Source organism: Thermobia domestica, chromosome 6 (assembly GCF_964235325.1).
Source record: "Thermobia domestica chromosome 6, izTheDome1.hap1.1, whole genome shotgun sequence".
Classification (NCBI taxonomy): Eukaryota; Metazoa; Arthropoda; class Insecta; order Zygentoma; family Lepismatidae; genus Thermobia; species Thermobia domestica.
This window is the reverse complement of record NC_137459.1, coordinates 100,920,766-100,946,972: the sequence shown is the minus strand read 5'-3', so window position 1 is coordinate 100,946,972 and position 26,207 is coordinate 100,920,766. Positions and strand designations below refer to the sequence as shown.

The following is a 26,207-nucleotide window of genomic DNA, read 5'->3' as shown; positions in this document are numbered from 1 at the left end:
GGCGTATTCTTCTTTGCTATTCATTATGGGGTAGTTTTATGCGAAAAGAGGTAAGGTCCTCCTTTCTCATGTAAGATCATTTAGAAAACAAAGAGTAATAAATAGCAATTGTGAAGGCGATTGCTGCTTTGGGAGTTCAATGTAGAAGGGGAAGAACTCTTCCAGAAACTGTCGAACGGAGCATTCTAACTTGTTAAACTATAGCGTTGATTTCTGTAGAAAAAATGTGTATGATTCATCGTGTAAATTGGTAGCATTTGCGACATGGTGATCACGTGTATTGTGTTTTTTTGTATTCAGTGTCTGCAAAATAGAACAATTTTGAGCGTTCTCTTTGATGCATTTCTATTAGATTATTATTATTATTAGTAGTAGTAGTAGTAGTAATATTTTCTTATATAAAGCAGAATATATATATATATATATATATATATATATATATATATATATATATATATATATATATATATATATATATATATATAACGACTGGACTTTTCGCACGTTTTTACTATTTCCACTTGCCATCCCTTACCATTTAAAATGTTCAAAATTTCAGGAAATACTGTCTTATTGGATTAACTTGCGAAATACCTATTACTGTCTCAAATTTTCAAGTAGAGAAAAAATTATTTATATTTCTGATTCTCATAGGAATCCCTCACCTTTCTTATACCTATTCGACATAAGCTATTATAGATTCGGTTATTGTATTTGACAAGGACTTGTTGTATAAACTGATATTTCCTTTAATTTCTTTATATAACATAGGCTATATTGCCTTGAACTTTTCTAACACATTCGCTCAACACCAACGTAAAATGAAAAATAAATACCGAAATATTCGTTGATCACAATGATGGTGACTACTGCTAACAAGTTGTTTTGAGCTGTAATAAGTGTATTTAGTATATGGTGTATGGTATACGTCATTACTTAGAGGTTATTGTTTGGTATTTTTGTATCTATTTTTCAGATGAACACTTTCATTATGTGTTGTAAGAATTCAACTCTAATGGAAATCGGGTTTACAAAAATATTTTGGTCTTTGCTGGAATAATCTCTAGTCTTTAAGTTATATAGACTTTTTCTGGGGGCAAGCATTAATACGCGTATTTGGGCCCTCTACAAAAGGCGATTTTCTAATTCTTGGGCACCTCTTTCTATTTTTCTCTTACTCTTTGCGGGCCCCGGAGCCTGTGGACCTTTCGCACGGCAAGTTCTGTGGGGCCGTTAGTTACGGCCCTGTGCCCGTGCTATGCATGACAAATTAATTAAGGGGACAATATTGACAAATCTCAAAGCCGTACGAATAAATATTATTTCTAGGGCCCCTAATAGTAGACATTTTTTTACTGAAATGGACCCACAACTAGTGATAAGCAAATGCAAGACCAAGACCAAGACCAAGACCCGGGTAGTCTTGGTCTTGGTCTTGCACATCCGGTCTTGGTCTTGCACTGAAACCCTTGTATTTGTCTTGGTCTTGGTCTTGGTCTTGGTCTTGGTCTTGGTCTTGGTCTTGGTCTTGGTCTTGGTCTTGGTCTTGCTTGCAAGAGTCTTGCAAATCTTGCTTTTAAGAAATCTTATGCTTTTCATAGGTAAATTTTACTTTGGATATGAGAGATAATAAATTCTATAATGTGCGAATAGTAACGGTAGTACAATATATATTTCTAAATGTAATATACGCGCAATAAATACGATGATAGTGTACAACATAGGTGGTGACCTTTATTTATTTATTTATTTTTTTTTTTTTGTAATGGGTGCCCACGCTTCACTACTTACAAGATAAATTACAACGTTTCGTAATCTTATATATATATATATATTTTAACAGATTCAATACTACACTGGTTCCCAAACTGGGGAGGCTACCCCTGAGACTTATGAAAGACGGAACAGATTGCTGAAATACCATGAATTTAAAAATTAATTTTACACTCTAAAGGCATCAGATTTCGGATTTTTTTTCTTTTCAACGAGGATTAGCTAATCTTTGTATTGAACAAACTTCCACATAAATATTGAGATTTTGTTTTACTTATTCCATTATGTACTCTACGGGGCAGAAACATGGACATTAAGCAAAAGCCAGGAAAAATTTGGAGGTTTTCGAAGCGTGCGTATGGTGAAAAAAAGGAGAGAATTTGCTCGGTTGAACGAAAAAAGAATGAGAATATGTTAGAAATAGTAGCAGTAGGGGAGAAAAGAATTTTAGATGTAATTAAGAGAAGGAAGAGACACTTATTGGGACATTGGCTGAGGAGGAACTGTATTATGAGGGACGTGCTAGAGGATATGTTGGAAGGAAAAAGAGAGAGGGGCGGAGACGAGTTGAAGGAAGGTATTAAAACAGAAAACTGCTACGTCAAAACGAAGAAACTAGCTGAGGACTACCGTACATCGAAGCTCCTCAGTTACAGCAAGTGACCTGCCAATAATGGCAGAATAGTTATGATGATGATGATGATATGTAACGTCCCACGATTATGCACCAAGGCTAAAGGAGACGGTGATAAGAAATGAATGAAAGGTGGCATAAAGAAAGTAGGAGGAAACGGGAAAACCCCGAGAAAACCCACGTACACAGTGTTTGCCCACCACAAACTCACATGGTGCAAGCTGGGATCGAACTAGGGACCCCATGAACCAGAGGTGAACGCTTTGCCATTGAGCCACCGCATCAGAAGCAACTGAAGGGCGAAAATCAAATCCCTCTTTTGCTATATTTATCCCAGGCCGACAAACTTTACCAGCTCGAAAGTCAAAGGTTTAAATTTACTCCAGATAATACACACTTGTAGAATAGTGTCTGATTTCCCGATAAGTAATCGTCACTGTTTAAAAACGCAGGAATGCATCGTAATCCAGCACCAATGACACATTTCTTTGTGTGCAACAAGCTTTGATTAGAATGTCATCTGTGTGGCTTGAAAACGAGTAATAACTACAGAAAACGCGAACAACTGATTCAGAAAATGACATACTGTAGCTATATGCTACAGAAGTTGAGTTGATTTTGAGTTTAACGTCCCGTTCAGCAGCGAGGCTATATGAGACGTGGACCTACTGATTAACGTGGAATCCGAACCACATGAGCTCCCGCCGGGAATCGAACCCGGGTCTCCCATGCCAATGCTACAGAAGCACATCGACTCACACGGATTGCATAAATTACTGGAAACATATTCACTCCAGCGACATTTTTACTGAAGCCAAGAAATTCAAGTGAAAGATGTAATGATTTTTCCCCTTCTTACATTCTATTAAAAAATTCAAATAGTACCGGTACTTGTGCAAAACTCTTGCGCAAGAGTCTTGGTCTTGGTCTTGGTCTTGCAGGTACGGTCTTGGTCTTGGTTTTGGTCTTGCACCCCTTGGTCTTAGTCTTGGTCTTGCATCGGGATTCCTGGTCTTGGTCTTGGTCTTGATCTTGGTCTTGCATGCAAGACTCTTGCACAAACTGCAAGACCAAGAACCATGCGCTCATCACTACCCACATATTATTTTTGTTTTATTTACCTTTTGTATGCTGTTTTGTTTGTGTATTGTAGTGAACTTATTTGATACTTAATTTATAATTGCATGTTCGTATCGTATATGGAGTAAGAACATTTTATCTTAAAATGATCCTCCTTGAATGGCAAGGAGCTTCCCTGGTGGGCAGTTGCCCCCAGCCCCCCACAATTTTCGGCCCTGATATTAACACTCAAAGGATATGACAATATTTTGAGAGAACAGGGAACGAAATAATTAACGGAATGCAAAAAAAAAAAAGTTATAAGAGATGCTTTGAATGATAAGTTAATATCGAATTTAAGGAATAGAAAGAATGGATAGAGAAAATATTGATTGTTGAATTGTAAAGATTCTTGTGGAATGACTCAGATAATTGAGAGTATAAATGTAGTATGATTGATCACAATTGTTTTTGTAACAATCTCTTAGTTACTTAGTTCACAGTAAAACTCAATTACATTCACTCACAAAAGCTGGACCGAATCTCATTGAAACCAAAAATTTAATATACGATAGCATTCCTCTTATTGGATGATAATTTTCACAGAATAACAGATCGACACTAACTTTACACTTAGAAATTTGCTGAAATGGAGAAAAGAATTGCTTGAAAAAGAGTCGGGATTTATTTTCTTTAACAGAGATTTTACTTCACAAATAGACGAAAGAAACAGTACATTAGATAAGTGTGTTTGACGCACTGAGCCAGGAGTCCCTCGGAATGTAAAGTTCATCGTTATTGATCTCTACTTTGTGACCAATCACCTAGAAGAGACCAATATAGTTCAGTTGGAGGCAAATGTTCTGCAATTTTTATTTAACTTTGAGGCATGATTAGCAATATAGGTTATGCTGAATTACCAGACGTATTTTGTCATGAACTACTGTAGGAGTGGCAACGTTCTATAGGATCATGATGCCATTGCTCTTTCTCGTTAACAGTACTGATATTAGATCACTAATTCCACTTGCAGGCACACATTGAAGAATCCACACGTAGGCACAAAGATTTCCCTGATGCCAGTTCTACTGGAAATGCTAAACAGTAGTTTATCAAATTGTAATACTGAACGTAACGCTTATCTCACGGTATCAACTAAGTTGTGTCTAAATGAGCAGTACTGAAAACTTACGAAAATAATTTCACTTTTCCCAGTGACCTGTCCAGAAACACTACCGTAATGTTAACAAAAGATGAAACTTCAAAATGCCTATAAAAAGATAATCTACTGGTCACTTCCAAAGTCTTGCAAAGTGCGTCTCTTTAAAATACTTCCCTGATATTCGCTCACAAGCATACACAACTAGTTACAAACATCACGAAATTAAGTCTAGAGAAAGTAACAATATCTTATACACACTCACTTGAATCAATAATAACAGAGTAGAGATATATAGAAATGGGATAGATTTTCTTTTACTTGTTGTTCCTCTGGAAAGACTTATCTTTTACATGAGCTTTTTACGTTTCTATTTCAACATATTATGGTAACGGTATTTTTATTTTCAGCTTTTAAACTTTGCTATTCATTGCAAACACAATTCTCTCCGCTCCTAATATTGTCTAAATATGTAGATAGATATGTTGAAAAGTGTTTCGATATGCAACGTTCTTGATAATTCAATTATATATCAAAATTATTCTTATTGTAGGCTCTGAATATTAGTTTACTAATAGAATTAAAAAAAATAAATTAAACCTATAATATCGTTTGTGATTACATCATAAATAATAATCATGAAGCTGAGACATATACAATGTATAAAGAATAATATAATTTTATTAAGTAATTAAGTAGTACTACTTTTCTTGAGATAGATATGTATTCATTTCTAATGTAGAATGATCTTTTTGTGTCAATTATTACATTTCAAGAGAAATATCTTGATTATTTGTCTCTATCTATTAATTCTATAACAAAAGAATCATACAAAACTGAAAATGCAATCATTTGCACATTTTCATGTAGACAACATATTAATATAGAAAATGGAATAGGCACAGGAAACCCTGTATTAATGTCGAGCATTTACCCTTGATTTTCTCTTTATGCACAGTTTTCTCACTCTTATTTTTTATATTTTGTTTCAGATCACTGGGAACTTCCACTAGGAGAAAAATAACTATACAACAAATTATTACTGCCTGCAACATTATTCATATGAAAAAATATGTATTTACATCACATGAAAGAGGCATCGGGCAATGTATTGAATCAAGTGAGCAACTTCTGTGAACGCTTCAAAAAAATTCTGATTGTATGCATTTATTTCTTGTTGAAAGTAAGCGCCTGGAGACACAAGGTGAAAATGACGTAGCTCCTACAGATATTGAATCTTCGAAGATATTGATCCTTCTTCTGAAAAAGAGAAGAGTAAAAAATTTATTTTTTCTTTGAAATGAAAATAGCACCTCATCAAGAACCGGTAAAATTTTACTGGTTGCATTTAAATTTAAAAAAAATCATTAATAATGATAGTTGTATAGTAATCATAATAGCAGCAATAATACGTATCTAACCTAATTATTACACTTTAAATTGTAGTTATGTTTTAACATCTTATATACCAGTTGATCAATTTTCTGATCATGCTTCTAACAGGTTAGTCAAAATGATTGATTATTTAGAATTTAAAATTTAATACATCCATACAAAACTTGGGTTAGTTTAAGTACGCTATTTGCAAAGGAAAGAGTCAAACAAGAACAAATAATGAAGAATACAATCATATGAAGCACGATGAGTATAAAGCATTTACAACACATCACATTCAACAAAGACTGCAAAACTTTTCCCAAGAATCAATTAATCCAATTCGTTTTTATGTTGTAGTACTTTGTAGACATTAAGTACAATTTGTCACAAAATAGTTTACATACATAAAAATTTGAAAGAGAGGGATGCAATTTTTTAAAAAACTAAAATAAACTGCTACTCAGAAAGTCTCGAGTTCAAGCAAAACAATACACTCACTTTTGACAATGTATATAGGTAGAAAGCATTTAAGAAAGAACACCCAATTCAAACAAAGTTTGTATCAAAGAATATTTGTCCGCAAAGAACCTGCTAATTTTAATTTTAAGGTCCTAGCACACCGGTCACCCTTGAGGGCACAATGCTAATAGCTTGAAAATCATCAATCAAGATTACGAGTATAATTACGTGCACGAATCCGTTGTGTGTGTGGATCATAGTCAGTGTCTGAAATGCTAACACAACACCAGAGAACTCCTATTATACATTTAAGTGATTTCTAGCGTGGTTGTAAAATGTGACTGTGGGACTCCGAGAAATCTTTTCGCAAAATTCAGCTAATGTGGGTCTGACGTGTTGGTGGTCCATCGGAAGTGTACACAATTGGAGATAGAGGATTCCCAGAGCACACATGCCCCGCGACACACCGCGAAGCGCCTGGACAATATAATTGTTTGGCTTGCCCTAATTGACATGATGACGATTACAATCAGAGATACTGTGACCACTCATATGAACTCAATAACAATAAACAATCGATATTTAGAGGGAAGTTTACGTTCCTTCATTTTTCTCACAAGATAAGTCCTGATTTCTGCTCATCTTGGAAGATATAATCGGTGATGTTGATCGAGGTTACATTGGAAAGGTGAATAGAGACCATGTGAGAAATAAGAGTCGTTTCTGTCTCAAATACAGTTACAGCCGTGTTCGTGTCCGTACACGGGCAAGTGTACACGTGGGTCATTCCATGTCAAATCACCAAGAGCACTATACTTCAATGTTTCAGATTCTCTTCAAAAAATTTTCATACATAAATACCAATGAAATTATGCCAAATTAATTTTTTCCGATTTTTTGGATAAGAAATGGGCCGGGGAGAAATTTTTGAAAAATGTGAATTTTGCTTCAATTTCACTTTTTGGCACTCAGCATCATCGAACTAAATTACCATAACTTCCTTATTTTTAAAGTTATTGGGCTCATCTAGGTGTTTTTACAAATTGTGCTGTCGCTCAAAAGTTACAGCTATGAAACTTTTGAAACTTTTTTGTACATTCATCTCAACACGTACATGGTATGGTTAAAAAATAGAGAGTGTTTTTTGTATTTTTGTAATCATTATTTTTTATGTACAGAAATATACAGTTTTAAGTGTTGTTACAAATTGTGTCATTGCTCGTAAGTTACAACTATGAAACTTTTGAAACTTTTTAAATACAATAATCTTAGCCCATACATGATATGGTTAAAATATAAAAAGGGTGCATTTGGTATGTTTGTAATTATTATTATTATTATTATTATTATTATTATTATTATTATTATTATTATTATTATTATTATTATTATTATTATTATTATTATTTTACATGTACGGAAATATACAGTTTTAAGTTTTGTTACAAATTGTGTAATTGTGCGTAAATTACATTTGTGAAACTCTTGAAATCTTTTTTATAGGATCATCTTAGCACATACACGATATGGTTAAAGTATAAAAAGGGTGCTCTTGGTATTTTTATAGTCAGAGTGCAATTCATGAATCGCTCTGGGCCTTCTATATTTTACTGGCCAGAAAATGAAGACTTTTGTAGGATACCTTTTGTAAATATCATATGGGAAGTTCCTGTTCCATCTCTTACAAGCAAATCAGCCCGGACTTACGCAACTGAAAGCAAAGTTAAAAGAAGACATCATATCACCAATAAAAGGAATGAGCTGTGAAATATAGGCCACAACATTTTGTATGTAAATCTATGTAATTCTAAGAAGTATTATGGTATGTATGTTTATTGTTTTCATCTATGTACATTAGTCTATTGTTTCTTAATTCTGTTGATAGGGTTTGTAATAGTCACTCCACCCCTTACATTGCTAGGCCTATATTTTCCATTCACAAAACCGCAAGATTATTACAGAAAAAGGTATCCCTTTTTATTTAATCATACCTAGTAAATGCAAACTAATCCAATAAAAAGTTATAAAAGTTTAATAGTTTTAAGCGATGGTACAATTGGGAAAAAAGTTGAAAGTCATAGTTAAAGTACAAAAATATAATATTATGGTAATACCAAAACTACACATTACACCAGTTCTATTTTTAAGTATACCTAATATTTACTAAGATGATTATTTGAAAAAGTTTTAAAGTGTGACAGTTGTCACTTCAGAGTAGGGATGGCCAAAATTTTCCGAAATCGGAAATTTCACTTTCCGGAATTTTTCCGAATTCCAGATTTTTCCGAAATCGGAATTTTTCCGAATTTCAAAATGTTTCCGATTTTACTTTCCGGAATCCGGAAAGTAAAAATTCCAGAATTGGCCATCACTACTTAATACAAAAGGCATAATCTGTTAACAACAGTAAATTTGTACATATATTTCTGTACATTTAAAACACAAATAATAATAATAATAATAATAATAATAATAATAATAATAATAATAATAATAATAATAATAATTGCAAAAATACCAAAAGCACCCTTTTTATTTGTTAACCATATCATGTATGTGATAAAATGATTCTATAAAAATAAGCTTCAAGAGTGTCATAGCTGTAACTTATGAGCAATGGCACAATTTGTAACAACACTTAAAACTGTATATTTCCATACATGTAAAATACAAAATAAAATAAATAAATAAATAAAAATAAATAAATAAATAAAAATAAATAAATAAATAAATAAAAAATAATAATTACAGAAATACCAAAAGCACATTTTTTATTTTTTTAACCATATCATGTATGTGCTAAGATGATTCTATTTAAAAAGTTTCAAAAGTTTCATAGTTGTAACTTACGATCAATGCTACAATTTGTAACAACACTTAAAACTGTATATTTCCGTACATAAAAAATAATAAATACAAAAATACAAAAAACACCCTCTTTATTTTTTAACCATGCCATGTACGTGTTAAGATGAATGTACAAAAAAGTTTGAAAAGTTTCATAGTTGTAAATTTTGAGCAACGGCACAATTTGTAAAAACAAAACAAAAAAAAACTAAAATTTGCTTTTTATGCCTGTTAATGTTTGACAGTGTAACCTTTTGCAAGGTTATTTAGAATCTACTGAAAGAGCAAAAATTAAGCTTTCATTTGACACCTGGATGAGCCCAGTGACTTCAAAAATGAGGAAGTTATGGTAATTTTAGTTTCATGATCTGAGTGCCAAAAAGTGAAATTGAAGCAAAATTCACATTTTTCAAAAATTTCTCCCAGGACCATTTCTCATCCAAAAAATCGGAAAAAATAATTTAGCATAATTTTACTGGTATTAATGTGTGAAAAAAATGACGAGAATCTGAGACATTGAAGCACGGTCATGTTTTAAAATTAGGTGATTTGACAGGGAATGACCCACGTGCAAGTGTGAGGGAAAATATTTTCATACTCGTCATACAGAACGAACACCTGAAAAATTGGCATGGGTGGCAATAAGTTTCATACCCTAATCACCTCTGGTCTTTTTTCAGAGAAGTATGACTAGTGTGTTTTATATATGTACAAATATTGGCCTCCTATCGTATCTGGGTAGTTTTCAGGATCATATCTTCCAGCAGGATAACACTGAGTCTATATCACTAGTGCAATACCGCGTGCTCTACTCGTTATATGCTTTCTACTCTGACCGTTATGCGGGCCGCGGTGGCTCAATGGTAAAGCGTTCACCTCTGGTACATTGGGTCCGTGGTTCGATCCCAGCTCGTGCCAAGTGAACTTTGTGGTAGACAAACATCATGTGTGTGGGTTTTCTCGGGGTTCTCCCGTTTCCTTCCACTTTCTTTATTCCACCATTTCATTCCTCATAATCATCGTCTCCTTTAGCCTAGCGGGCATAACCGTGGGACGTACAACTTAAAGATTTCATTTCATTTTCTGGCCGTTATGCCTATCTAACAATCTAAGCCCAAACGAGCACTGTGCTACATGTTGCGACAGTTTTAATATTTGTTCTCTCAATGGTATTATTAATTATTTCTCTTATTAGTATTTTACTTGGACGAAATGGATTCATCACTGATCTAGCTTTCTTTAGCATTCATCGCTCAACTACGCCAAGATCCGATATCATCATCATACAGACATTCAGCATCCATATGATTGAAAATCTTGCCGAACAACTGCTAGTGTGATCGGTTACGCTGCTATTAGGTTGAGTAATTATGTTTTTGAACACACATTATAACATGTTTGTTGTGTCCCAAGAGTATTATGTTGGAATTCCTACCACACAACCTAACTTTATTGTGCACCAACTTTGAGTTTAATTCGTGAAATTGTACTAGGTATTCTCGAAAAACGTTTCCACCAGTGTATACACACAAACTTCTGTTTTAAAAATTGCAACGCCAAGAAAATGATAGAAATGCGTCTAAATTAAGAGAATTTGTACAGTAGGGTATGGACTAGGAAGGGTTAGAATTTCAGAGAAATGATGAATGCGTGAGTCCAACGCCCTGGATTCTGTTGCAAAGTAGTATCGCGAGAGGGTAACATGCGTTGACCTGAAGTAATGAACTAAAAACAAGCGGACACGAAACGTGTTCAAATGTCGCTATATCGCATCGACTTTAAAAGGCGCAAGATAATACATACAATTATATTTAAACGAAAACGTACGATCGGCCAAGATAAGGCGGTTTCTCGCTGGTGTGTGTACAGAGTATATACACCACAACGACAAAGATGAATTTGTTGAAGTGACGATCAGAAGAGAATAGTACGCAGAGACGATAATACAGTGGAATTGCTCAATATATGCATACCACAAAATGACAGTCATCTTGTCCATGACACAGTACAGCGCCGTCTAGATTGTTAGTTTGACGGTGGAGCACGGTAATGAATATGAACTATCTGAATCGGTGGTTCGATAGCATCTATTGGACTCTGAACTGACACACACATGCCTTTGATTGGGTTTCCTTTCACCCAGAATCATAAAAGCTTCAAGCTAGAATGGGTACGTGAAGACCATTTTTGGCTTGCTGAGGGTTATACAGTGATGTTTTTGGATGGGTTCCATTTCAACTTGTCAGACAATGATGAAGGTGACTTGTATTATGAGCTGTCGAACGATCGAATGGGAAGTGTGATGGTATGAAATCTATCGGGTACAACACGCGGTCTCGGCTGTTACGCATTGAGGATAACCCCACCAATGGCCCGAACGTTAGAGAAGTTCTAGAGGCCAAGATCCTACTTAGAGAACACAGGATACCGTGTTTCAGCAGGATATGTCTGCTTGCATCTATTCTGGAATTTGCAACCTCTTCAAGTGACGAGGAGTGCCACTGCTTTCTTGGCTTAGCATGTCGGGCATTGAACATACGTGTTATATAGTTATTCGGCCTGTTGTTCTTCACAATTTTCCAGCAAAAAGCTCAGGTATTTTGGGAACTCACATACCATCGATGTAGTAGATTGTTCCTCAGGAACACACCCATTTGTTTAATTCGATGCAGCGATTTTCAGACGCCATGACTGAAGCTCTTTTACGTGAAGCCCTTACGTCATACTGGTTTATCAAGGTTAGAACTGCTGTATAAGTCTGAAGGTAATCAGACACATGTTTCAATTTGTGTTTCAATTTTTACAAACAATAGTATATATATGAGCAGCTCTAGTGAACAGTGGGGTAAGCACCACTTCCGGAAAATTGAGTCATGGGGTGGAATAGCTTATCACCATACCACAGAACAGTATGTAAGTAGTTTAATTTTGGGAATGTACCTGTAGATGTAAGGGGAAGCTTATTTGTAAAACTCTTGCTTGTCAGGGGAAACTATGTACCATTGGAGTAAATTGCATGGAAATGTTGAATTTTCTTTTACAGTTTACTCGGAAGTTGGAAAAAGTGACATATCATTATGTTTCTCCAAGACCCTCATATATTTAAGGCATGCCTGTTACTGCTTTACGTTGCATTTTTGTGAAACCGTCAATTTTTAATGCTTAAAAAATGTAATTCAAGTATTTTAAGTAAAAATACTGTTAGAGTATTTTTAAGTAAAAATAAAACTTTGCTCTGAAGTACAAGACAATATTAATGCATCTCTCAAAAATTCACATTAAACAGATGAAAGGAAGAGAGTAGTTTATGTTTATAGTTGCAATCAATCTGCAACTACATAAGTAACATTAAGCGTATGACAGGGGTTTTCTATTTGTTAACATGAAAAAGCACATTTACACCTGCATCACTCTTATGTATCTTGACGTATTGTCGACAGTTGATTGCAGTCACTTGATAACCACCAGGACACCTTCCATGCTTCCATAATATACTAGTTAAAGATTTTCCCTACTCAGGCTTGATTAAACATTTTTATTCCTGATGGATAAATGACGGAGAAGTGAGAAGAAGAAGAAAATAAATTGGTTTCAAAATACAAGCAAGAATAGTAAACACAAATATAAAAATGGTAATGGTACATTCAAGTTATTTCACACGGGTAGATGAAATGTTTAGAATGTCTCTAGTCTGTTATAAAACGTCGAGTACCATGCATTGTTGTCCAATTTTATTGCAAGTGTCTCTAGAGAATGTGATAATGTTTTTGTTTCTATTTCCGTAAGTGAAATGGAACATACGTGATTATTAAAATATACTTTCTACCATACAGTAGATGTTATACCGTTTATTTAATTTAGCTGTTTAATAAGATCAATGCAAAAGTTATGCATAGAAATATCCTTTACATTGAGCAGTATTCTACACAATATTTTAAATTGAATAACAGTTGAATATTATAGCAATGATTACTAATATAAACTTAACTCAATAAATATAAAAAATACAGAAAATATTTTCCAGTCCATACTTTCTAGGTATGGAAGTAACTCTAAGGAGAATTGAATGCACTTGTTTTTTTATGTTGCAACCATTGATTTACCAAGGGAACATAAATAATATTGAAATTAATTTTCTATGACAGAAACTGAGATGGTTTGACTGATTGCTTTCAAACAATCAATACAAATTAACATTTTTTACAACTGAATTATGCATAGTCATAAAAAAATAACTTTCATTAGATTATTTCTTCTGTCCAATGTCATCCTTTGATTACTATTTAAGGATACTCGTTATATCCAATGATTTAAAAATTCGACCGCCAATAACTCCGGAACCATAAGGAGCCATTGTTAATTGATTACAACTTTTAATGATCCAAATTTCATTTGAGAGCTAAACTTTTAATTGGTACACCTGTGTTATTTTAATGAACAACTTTCAGTTTTGAGAACATAAACTTTTAATTGGCTATCTGCTATTCAATACACTTGTGTTACTTCTTCTTTCTTCTCCTTTATTCGGTATCTTCGTTCATACATCATGTATATTTAGTTCACTATTCCAGTTCATAAGTTCCTGGCTTTTTTTCTTCGTATCCATTCTGCTTCTTTTCATTTTCATGCAATGTTTCTTCTCTCTCTTCTGAGCAGTTTAGCTTGCAAGTGAAAGTTGGATCATTAAAAGTTGAAAATATGTAATCGACTAAAAATTCTTGAAAATGAAACGGCGAATCTTATTGGTTCCTAGATATGACCTCCTCTCATTTTAAGAAATATATAAACTGTAGTCTTAGAAATTGTATTTCATAGTGTATGTGATAAAGATAAAGATACTTTGCCGAAACTGTAACGCTATTGTCTATTAAACAATATATGTTTTGGTTAGAATTTGTCTTTTATTGTATGCGATAATATTTCAAATGTAAAGGAAAACATTTCACGAAAGCAATTTCTATATAACTAAACGTCCAATCTCATTACGTTTTTAGTATTTTGGGTAACTAATGGTATTAACGTACGCTACAAATGTTTCATACAAACATTTTTATGTAAGCAATAGTATTTGTGGTAAGCGGTTTTGTTTCTCGTTTTACAAAATTAAGATGTTGTGGAATGTTCTCCATTTCCTACTCACTAGTTTAATTCTACTGAATAGTAATTGACTCAGAAAATATTAACAAGATAAATTGAGCTAGGAACTGTACACTATTCTGGTTGCTTGTATTAATAAAATATTCTAATTAAGTGTTTCTTTAGTTCTAATCGTACAACTTAAGTATTTACGTTTTATTTTGCTCAATTTATGTTTCATTTTCTAATCTTTTTCTTGTTTACATTCTCATTAAACAATGATTTCTATAATATATTTTGTACATAGGGAAAGTACTAATAAAAATTCAGTTATGTAGCTATTTCTGATCGAATGTTTGATTATTCTTAAGTTATCCTTCCCAATTTTTGAACCTCAATTTGACTATGTCTTGTTAGGAAAAGGTACCTATTAAAAATTAACATGATTGCCTAGGTAAACTATTCAGGTTTCAGAAATTACACCAAGATATTGAATAAATATATCTTATGTACTCTATACAAAGATACAATGCAATTGTAAAGTGGACAAAGAAAAGAAAGTAACAACAAAGAAGGAAGTGAAAGTAATGTCGAGCAATTCATAATTTTTATGATATAACTAAACCAGCTTCTGCATACTTGGGGACATGGGGATGTTAGAGTGTGTTAGTGAGTACATACCTTCACCCAATAATTTTGTATCATTTCTAAGGTGTCCAATTGGTCGATATTTTAACAGTAGGAGCATGGATATTGCGGCAAGTTTGATTAAGGCAGGCCTATATTATAAGTAATTTGTGAGGGAGTGCTGGAAGTTTCGTTTTCCAGAGTTGGCTACCTTAATCTTTTCTCATATCAATGTTTAATTATTTCTAGAATGTTAAATTTGATTTGTGTAAATTACAACAAGGGACTATTAAAGCTTGAAGCAGGGCTATCAGAACTTTACCAGAAAAGTTGTTGTTGTGCGTACATAGGTGCATATCAGATATACTAGGCTCATTTACTTGATTATTGTTATATTACTATTTTGTAATGCTTAATTATTTATTAAACGACAATGTTGAGTGACAAAATGCATTGCATGCACGAGCTTAGTTTAATACTACATTTGCAAGAAACAAGCAAATTTCGATTGAAATACTATTTTGTAGTATAACATTGTAATCAAAATTAACCACTCCCTTTGTTAAAAGAAAGAAAATTCATGTTTTCATAATTGAAATATTCAGAAATAAATGAATTTCATATTCGTATACTGTCCAATGAGATATGAGATTGATAACTTAGATGACTGCCGAATGAATATTATTTTAACGCGTGTAACATGTTTTTCTTTTCAGATGAAACAGTCGAATTTGTAGAATTCTTTTGTAGTAGGAAATTGTACATACTACCAGGAACAAACTTAAGATTATATTTCGGGGGAGGGGAGATACCGTTTTTCCGCTTTCAGAACATAACGTTTTCTTCAGGAATTGCTTTTCATCATATTATAGTCCAATGATTATGCCGGATATGCTAAAGGGGACAGTGGTGACGAGAAATGAATGAAATGGTGGAATGAAGAAAGTGGGAGGAAACGGGAGAACCCCGAGAAAACCTATGCACACGGTGTTTGTCCACCACAAAATCCACTTGACACGAGCTGGGATCGAACCAAGGGCCCCTTGCACCACCAAATATATACCAACGCCTGTGTTTTCGCCCCTGCGTACTTGTTTGCTTATGAACGACATTTTTGTTTTTTACTGTGTGACTTACAATAAATCATTAAATTTATTCTACTATATTAAATCAAGCCAAACCATTACAAAGCGTGCAGTAAAGAATAACTTGCGCATGCGAAACGTAGCATGTCCTACCCAATATTCAAAATCTAAGGACGCTAGTGGTTATGGATTCATGTTAGAATAGGAATCAAAATGAAGGGGTAGACAATGCTAAGTATAGTTCAGTACATGCTTTGAGCTTCGAAATCGTGTTCATTGAGGTAGATCAGGAAATATTTAGAGCGATCGCCATTACTCAATATTATTGAATTGAGCAGGAACACGATGGTGTAGGAGAAGTTTCAACATTAATTCATGAAGTTCTTCACGTTGATAATAGGGGGGTTCCATGTACACTAGGGTGGTCCAAAATTTTTTTTTGCGAATTTAATTGCGCATAATTGCTAATGTTGTTCCTTTCCTACAAGTATATTTCACTGCAAAAAATCAACTCAATTGAATAACATTTAGGGGTCGCTCAAGCGACACGAAGTTGTGCCATAGGATGCATATAATTATGTCGTATACGAGACATGTTGGAGGTTTAAAAATTCAATCCTTATAAAGTAAATTGTACTTTTTGCCCTACAAAATGAATTATTTATTATTACTACTAAACTTGCAAATAGCTATTACCAAAATTACCATTTATTGATTTCAAAATAAGTGAGATACCGTACCTCTAAATATGCAGTTGCTGTTCATTTTAAACAGAAAAAAATAAGGTTATTAACGAAGTTGGTAATTTTTCAAAGTGCTCTTTCGAGCGTCTGAAACACGCTTTCTGTAGTCCTCAACAACCTGAATTAGGCTCTGCATTTCACTTTCTTTCTTTGTGATTGATTCATTGAAATTGGACATAAGGGCTACTGAACGTTTAGCAGCATCGTTGACAACCTTAAGTGATTCGACGATTCGTTTCTCCTTTTGGAATTTGTCCGAGTTACTCCAGTGCTCGCGATCATATTGGAACATGAAATTGATGTCAACTCGAAGAGAACGTAAGGCGCAAAGAGAGGCTGAATTAATCAAATCATGAAGATTCTTTGTTTCTAAGCCGTGGCAGTCTGTGAGTTTTATGCCTCTTGAACTCCAATTTTCTTCATAAGTCTTAAGACGATTTATAATATTCCGCTTGTCCTCGAAAGATAACTTCTCAGAGAACAGTGAGAGTGGAACTAACTCTGCTTCAAGATACCACAAGTGAGTTTGAAACTTGTTCATTGCAGATTTAGACATAGATTTATTCACTATGGCGTATTGTTGGATCTCCTTGAACAGAAGTAAGTTGTTGACGGGGGTATCACATGTCTTGGGACACAATATCCATGCTTTCACGTATATGAGACTTGCAAATAAACACACTTCCCGCAGATTTTTTTCCTCTTTAACTGTAAGCTTAAACATTTCGCGGAAAATTTATATCTTGAAGCAGCATATTGCCTTTCCCATCCAACGAGCCATATGGCAAGCACCTAGTGACTTGAAACCAAGTATCAACAGGCAAAGCTCTATCATTTCTTTATAGTCACCACGGGGAACATAGTTATTATATTTCTTATGTACAAGACAATTTTGTAGAAACATAACAAATTCATTTTTCAGTGTTCGTACATATGGCATGGAAAGGCGTTGGTCTTTCAGCGCCTTAAAATTATAATGCTTAAGGTTTGGTCAAAACTATTGGAAACGTTAAAACAGTGGAATATTTGGATCTCTAGTATGTTCTCCAAAATTGTGGGAGGTGCATAATTAATTAGGTGAAATTTATCCATATTTTAGACGATACCAATCATAAATATAACTCCGTTTCTCTTCCAGTCGTGGACTTATATGTCTTATATTTATGCCTACACTAGAAACGCCATTTCAGACACGTAGGTAAGGGAAGGTATGGACCCCCTCCCCTCGAAACCAAAAAATGGAAAATTAAGGAAGGATTAAACGAAAAGAAACGAGAAAAAGTAGAATCAGCGTTAAAAATAAAAAGCTACAGCAAGTGTTTGGTTACTCTTTCTTATGAGCAGCTTTGTGTGGAGGAAACGGAGGGTGTAAGTTAAAAACGGATATTGTTGTAACGGGGTTATTTCATGTCACGGACCCCTTCTCCCCCTATTACGAAATCCTGGCCACTTTAAATGTTCACAAGCATTGTACGAAACAACGAAAAGGTCCATCACCGCTTAAATGCGAATACGTTCAATACTTCAAATAACAGGTATGCAGCATAATTGAAGGTTTTGGGCGACCTCTAAATATTTTTTTACTGCGATGAAATTTTTAATTCAGTATATTTAGACTACATGGATCAAAATTGGCAACTATGCGTTTAGATCAGAGATCTTTTCCTCTTTACCATCCTATGCTGGGCCACCCTAATGTGCACACTTCATGTTTAAGTACAAACGACAGGAGTGCTGGGTATTAAAAACAACTTTGGAGATAGTTTATTATTTAATCTGGACTATCGTTTCTGAATACTTTAAGTTGTCGATTTTACATACGTAGATCACATTTATAACATTATCAAGTAATTAAAAAAAACAGCATAGATTTCCAAATGTACAATTTGTCAAGCTATTGGATTAGTACCTAAATGCGTAGTCGGCCGCACAGTGGGTGGAGCTTCACCCTTATTAACTCTGCTTTTCATTTTTCTACAACAATTCATTCAGTTTTGAATATCTATTCTTTCCTGTGCTTAGTTCATGTTGCTTTAAGTTGAAAAGTCGCTTCCTATGAACATAAATTTTGAAGATGCCATTGAATAATTAAGATCATAGTTCCATTCAACAGAAGAACTTGTTATAAAATATCTTGTACTTCTTGTACTTAAGTAATTTACATTTTGAAACTTGCACTCTTACCTTTAGATTTTCTCAGACATTTCTTCGAACCCATCCATAATTTACAGGTATGTGTACACATGTATGCAGTTTCTTGAAGTATGCGCATAAACGTATTTATTATATACGTGTTAGTACTTTTGTTTTATTGTCTAGTCCGTCTCCAACCTGCATCCACACTACCAAAATTCTGCTTTCGTTATTACCACATATTACTCGTATATCTCAATACTTTTCCCATTTGCAGAAGCGTTATAATAGTATATATTTAGCAATTTAGAAAAGATTTGTACATTGCACAATTTAAATCAAACATTGTCCTTCTAATTCTTGGTTTTACTCTCTTCAGGTGGTCAATTCAATTACGTTTACTATCTTGCTCGCGTCACACTCTCAGTTCTAAATCGTTTATCCTTAGTGCGAGTCGATACTCCTACATCTCATGAGCTTGTATTTTAAAACATTCAATGCCAGTTACGCAAAAGTAACTGTTGATTGTGAGTAAAGTACATTACTTACAGAAATGTTTAATACAGCACTGAAACCAACATATCCTAAGCTCTTTTACAAGTGTTTAATATGGGCACCTTTCATCACACAGCAGATGTCCCACTGGTAATAGATTTCCTGTCAGATCCGTTGAATCATATCTGTTTCGATGATTGCAACTACTTGTGTTATCCGGTCCTGCAGCTCGTCGACGTTTCTGAGACACGGGAGAACAAAGACATGTTCTTTAATGTAACACTAGATAAAGAAACCCATGAGACCGTATCCAGCAAGGTGACCACGAATCGTCCTATCACAATCAATTTACGTCGGTACTTCCCGATTGAAGTATAAAGTAAGTGAAGAATATGGAGAAGCCCCATCTTGTTAGAAAATGAAATATGTGCGATATCTCGACTTAATTGCGGCATTAGATAGTTATCAAGCATGTGCAGGGGTGATATTCCAGTGATAGTGTTCTTAGGAAAAAGAAAAGGCCGTAAATTTTGTCCATGCTTAATGCACAAAATACATTTATCTTTGTTGATTTCCACATTTGTTGGATTACCTGATACGGATTCTGCTCACATTATATCTGAACATTATGCCTATGGACCTTACCGTTGGTGTGAAATGTGGCCTCGTCATTAAACATAACTCTGTTCAGAAAATTATCATCAGTCTCAAAGCTGTTCACCATTTCCTCACAGAATTTAGCTCGAACTTCTTTGTCACTGTCATCCAAATTAGCGAATTGTATGGTGTAAATTTCATGCGATTAGGCAATACCATCCGTACTGTAGTCTTAGGAATGTTCGATTGGAAGATGGCACGTCTAGTTGATTTCCTTAGACTATGCAAAAATATCTGCAGCACTTATTCGACCGTCTATTCAGAAACTGTATGTCTATCTTCAGCTGTCGTCCTGTATGCTACACAAGCAGTATCAATAAAACGATTGTATCATGTAATTATAGTCTGTCTTTGAAGTGATTTTTCGTGATAATTTGTCCTAAAGTTTATCTGAACAGTTTCCTCAATCGAGGTTCATCAAACTCCAAACAACAATGCGCACACTCTGTACCTGTGTGTGGATCCATGACGTCTTATGCGATACCTACGCAGACACAAAGATGCACAGGCCGTCCAGTGATAGCGTCTTAAACTCACATACTATTTGCGACATAAAACTTGACGATATGCTGGTTTTACTTCTGTATGAAGCATTTCTGTAAATATTATATTTTCTTTACATTTAAAGGTTAGTTTTTAGTTAACGATTAATATAACTGTTATATAGACGTATATGTGTTTATGAGATTACATTATAAAATGTACTTTTATTCATGATGGTACTCATCCGATGCCAATAAAAATTAAGATAAAAAGACTAATTGAAACTAAGTGGACAAATCTAAGCAAATAAATAAATAAAAAAAGTTTTCTATGCCACAAAAATTTAGAAGACTAATTTACATGTTTCTTCATTTTAGTATTCTCGCTATTAATAAGATATAAAATGAAAATTATGTTCTACTCAATAATAGCTACAAAATTTAATTTTTTAAATCGGAATTTAGTCCTTTTGAACAAGAATATATGATTTTGTAAGAAAATAAAATGTTGTTTCCTTTACAGTTGATAAGTAACATATAATGCGTCTTATACATTTTAAAAATATATCGATTTACACGAAATCGATTATGTCTATTACATAGTCACGAAAAGACAACTCAACTGTTTAAAATGAATTTTTGACCATAATTACTACTTCGGTCCTGTCAGTTTCATTAGAGTGCGTATACCAAAGAGGGAAAGGAGTTCAAAGTTTTTCATAAAAAATAGGGTATCTCAAGAGACCCTCACGTTAGGCAGATGAAATTTGGCTTGAAGGCTCAATGTTAAAATTAAGTGAATACATCTTCAAACATTTTGGAAAATTCCGCTTCTAAAAGAGGAAAGGGGTAATTTCTAGATCTTCGACTTTGTATATCACTGAACCTTTTCAGAAGATTTTTTAAATGTAGTTAGAACTTGATTTCAACTGGGTTCTTATAAATTCAGTTTGATTAAAATAAGTCATTCTAAGGGGGAGTACTATTCTAAGGTGAAGAAAGAAGGTTCAAATATACGTAACTTGAAATATTTCCCATAGACGTTTTTCCTCTTTGACAAGCAATTACAGCTTTGTTAACATTTTTCAGCAAATACAATTTCAGAGACAGCATCAGTATGTACAGGTTGAAGATGTAATTTATATTAGTACTCAAACATATTCTGTCTATTTTACTATTACATGAACACTATTTTCCTGTATTTTTTTATTTTAAAATAACCTATTTAGCCAGAAAATGTTTATACTAAAAACAAATTGTATAGGATGTTTATCATCCTCCTGAATAAAATAGATATATTTAAAATTTTAATAACTTGTGTATGTACAGTTACACTATCCAGTTACCAAAATGTTCGTTTACACTGTCATTTTTTTTTAAATATTTGTTTTCTTTATATACAATGGTAAGTCATAAGTCTTGCAATATTCTGGTATGCAACATATCCGTATTTATTACAGTACAACAAAAGGAAGTTAACATTCAAAGTATAGTCCCTTGTGTTGGAGTGTTTGTAGCCACCCTCCTGCCGGGTCATCGATTCCACGTAGATGCCACTCTTTCTTCTTAGAGTAAAATAAGTCAGTCACAGCTGTTCCCATCTTCTCTGATTGATTTCCCCATCGAGATTTCAAGAAGTGTATCATGGGCTGAAATATATAATAATTCGACGGGGCAAGGTCAGAAATACATGCTGCGTGTGGTATCAGTTCGATGCCATCAAGTTCTGCTTGGCCCTCATAAGGACCGTAACGGCTTGTGTGCGTATGTGGTCTGCTGCTTCTTGGTCTAAGTGTTTTATTGCTTGTTCAATACCGCTTACAGTTTCCGTGATGGGAATGTGTTTAGGTGTTGGAGCGAATTTCAGGCCTTTGCATAGAAGACTTGTAGCTGCTTCACTTAGTCTTTTGCTGGAGAGATTCACCACTGCTTTTTCTCTGCTCGGATGAGATGGTTCAGGGTTTTGTCTTCGGTTAAGCTTTTCGAATTTCTTCTTAAAATGAATTACACACAGTAAGCCGAAATACAACCTATCCAGAGAAGAAACGGAAGCCCTCAATGACCTACGAGCAGATGACAGCATCATAATATTACCAGCAGACAAGGGGAATGCGACCGTCATTCTCAGCAGAGAAGACTACCACTCCAAATTGACATGCCTACTGGAAGATCCAGCATATAGAAAAATAGACAGAGATCCAACGAAGGCTATCGAAAAGAAAACCTCCAGATTAATACAAAGTTCCAGTCTGAATGAAGAAGAAAAGAAGAGGCCTAAACCTTCGGGTTCAATACCACCAAGGATTTATGGTCTTCCGAAGATACACAAGAAAGAAGTTCCATTACGACCCATAGTTAACACCATAGGAGGCCCCACGTACAACTTGGCCAAGAAATTAACAGGACTGCTACAGCCACTAACAGGGGAGTTTACACACCATATCAGAAACTCCAGCCATTTCGTACAACTACTACACAGCATCAAGACAAACGCAGATGACATACTCGTCAGCTTTGATGTGGTTTCTCTATTTACGAGGGTACCACTAGAAGATTCTATTAATCTCCTGGAATCGCACTTCAGCAAGGATATAGTACATCTCTTCAGACACACCCTAACGTCTACCTACTTCAGTTACCAAGACAATTTCCTCGAAAAAAGCGATGGTGTGGCAATGGACTCTCCTCTCTCTTCAGTAATAGCGAATTTCTATATGGAGTATTTTGAACACAAAGCGCTAGAAACAGCAACATACAAACCTAAAGTATTCTACAGATATGTAGACGACACATTTATCATATGGCCCCATGGCAGACAGAAACTCGACGAATTCCTGCAGCATCTGAATTCTATACACCGCAACATCCAGTTCACAATGGAAGCAGAAACAGAAGGAAGACTCCTGTTCCTGGACGTACTCGTATACAAGAAACCAGATGGAAGTCTAGGCCACTCAATCTACAGGAAACCCACGCACACTGATCTCTACCTCGATGCAACCAGTTTTTATCATCCTGCACAGAAGATGGAGGTGTTAAATACTCTAATACACAGAGCATACCAAATATCAGATCCAGATAATATAAGCACAGAACTGTCTCACCTGGAAACGGTATTCAAATTCAATGGATATTCGTCGAAACAGATCAAGACAGCCATGAGAAATGCAGTAACAGAAATTGCACCACAAAAGAGGACAACACGGCAGAGAAGGAAAATATTGAAGTTATTCCATATATGGGAAAAACCTCCAACCAACTAGCAAGACTATTGAAGAAATTCAACATCAAGACTGTACACTGCCCTCCACCGAAGATCAGGAGTTGACTACCAACTGCAAAAGACTCATTGGGATTAAAGACACCAGGCATCTATAGGGTCACCTGTGAATGTAACGCCACTTACATAGGTGAAACGGGAAGGAACATTGAAGAGAGAACGAAGGAACACCAGCGACACACCAGACTTAAAAAACCTGAAAAATCTGCAATAGCCGAACACTGCATACAATACAATCATACGGCCATGTGGGACCAAACTGAAGTACCAAAGAAAAGCAAACAGTTCTGGGACAGGAAAATACATGAATCTCTATTCATCCGTACATACAAGCCATCCATCAGCAGAGACGAAGGTTATCATCTACCTGACATCTGGATCCAGCTTCTCAATACGAAAAGAACCATCAGCCAATCAGAAAGCAGTTTCCACCAGCAAAATCAGAGCACGCCATTGGCCAACAAAAACAACCAATAGAAACACAGCGTTTACTAAAGACCACAATATAAATTGTACGACCAGCACACTCCAACACATAGCTCTGAAGATGTTGCCGCTGTATGGTAACGAAAGCTCAGCACAGCAACACTCACTCTGGCAGCAATCCCGAGAACATTGGATTAATAGTAGACGCCAGCAAAGCTTGAAGATCAGAATAATATTCCAGTTTCTTTTACATGATACTAAACAGCGAAATTCAATGTAGTTCGTCTCACAATTTGGTTCGTCTCGACGAATCTGTGGGTTGGCCACTTCTCTGTAGTTTCCTTTCTACCAGCAGCTTTCTTGTCAGTCGTGGCCATTTACTGTTGGTCAATATTAAGAGCTGAACCCCCGATTTCTTATAAATTGGTTGTATTAGACGAGATAGTATTGGATTGAACCCAAAGCTTTATAAATTAGCGTCTCCTCCCCTGAATATATGACCATCGTAAATATTCACAATCGTTACTACCACTAAAAACTAACTGAAGATACTGACGCAGAGGCGGCATCTGTGTTATAGTCTGCTTGCCACACTCTCTGTTAATCCAGTTTAGTCTTGTACTTTCGTTCGATCAGGTCCTATATACACGCCACTGTTCTTGTTGTGGAAATATTGCAAGACTTATGACTCACCATGTAATTAAAAATTTTTGCAGGTTGCAAGAAGAAAAAGACTAGTGACTAATATTTTCCTTATTTTTTGTTCAATATTAACACAAGATAATGAAATTAGAATACTTAAACACGAACAACCCTTCGTCATCTGTCTACACTATAAAGTGGAACACCTTTTTGAACTGCAAGGAATTTCTCTACTCAAAGCTCAATACTTAGAGTAAAATTCGTGAAAGAATGCCATTGTAGATTCAAATCTACGTTCCGAACATTTTGTGAAGTTTTTTTCTGTCATGAAATTATTGCATATGTTACCTGCAGCATTCCAATCTCTGAATGTTTACCTGTTGATTAAAGTGAAAGGTGGCAAACAGTTCTTCATGTTATGAGTTGAGATATAACGCATTAAATTCATATCGAAAAATGAGGTGCATAACAATCCCTCTGTCTATACCTGTGATCATATTTCTTACTATTTTGTGAAACAGTACAACTTCACATTGTACAGCTGTGAATTTCCTAAGTGTGCGGTACAAGTAATTTTGCTCACTTAAGAAAAAAGTATTGCATTTACTACTTTTTTGATCGACATGTGACTACAATTTTAAGAACATCAGTTATATTATGGCTTCTATTACACTCAGAATTAATTTTGTGATTGTGCTTCAAAAGCACACATCTATTCATTTTAATTATAATAAGTGCTTTCAAATTAAGTGTCAACTAAGAGATAAAAATTGAAATGGAATTTTAAACAGGAAATTTTTTATATTGCACTAGTTAGTAACGTGTTAAGTAAAGGGATTCTTACCAGTACTAATGGCACAGTGATCTATGCAAATTGTGATGGTAACTGAGCTTTCTTCCAGAAAATTTTGTCTATGAGAAAGGCGAAATCAAAATATGGTGTGGCTGCCCCACTGCAACACTATTTAGAAAGAATATGCCTTGCACAAAAGTGACACACAATCACAATTTAATTTACCTTTGCTCCGAGGGAGTGGGTTGATCAACTCCGAGAGGAAGGATAGCAAAACCCTCCTAAACATAAAAATGGAAGTAAAAGGTTTAGTTGAACGTCTCACACTTATGCCCTTTGGGATAAAGTAGATGGATGATTAATAAAAGTGAATGATTGTGAAATTTAATTTTTGTGATCTCCCACCATGATTTGAACTCCGGAGTATGTTCTCCAAAAGTACACGTGCTAGTCACTTTTT

At 34.7% G+C, this 26,207-nt stretch overlaps 1 protein-coding gene across 10 annotated transcripts in view; it reads right to left on the bottom strand.

Annotated features, from left to right (window-relative positions):
* Positions 1–489: 489 nt before the first annotated feature.
* Positions 490–26,207, bottom strand: part of LOC145688130 (uncharacterized) — a 669,087-nt gene continuing 643,369 nt past the window's right edge. For all 10 annotated transcript variants that reach the window (XM_081761906.1, XM_081761908.1, XM_081761907.1 and 7 more), the window contains one exon: positions 490–5,885. Coding sequence is in view for 1 of the 10 variants with exons in the window: in XM_081761908.1 (XP_081618034.1) it covers positions 5,848–5,885 (38 nt within the window). In the remaining 9 variants the exon portion in view is untranslated. The remainder of the gene's footprint in view (positions 5,886–26,207) is intronic.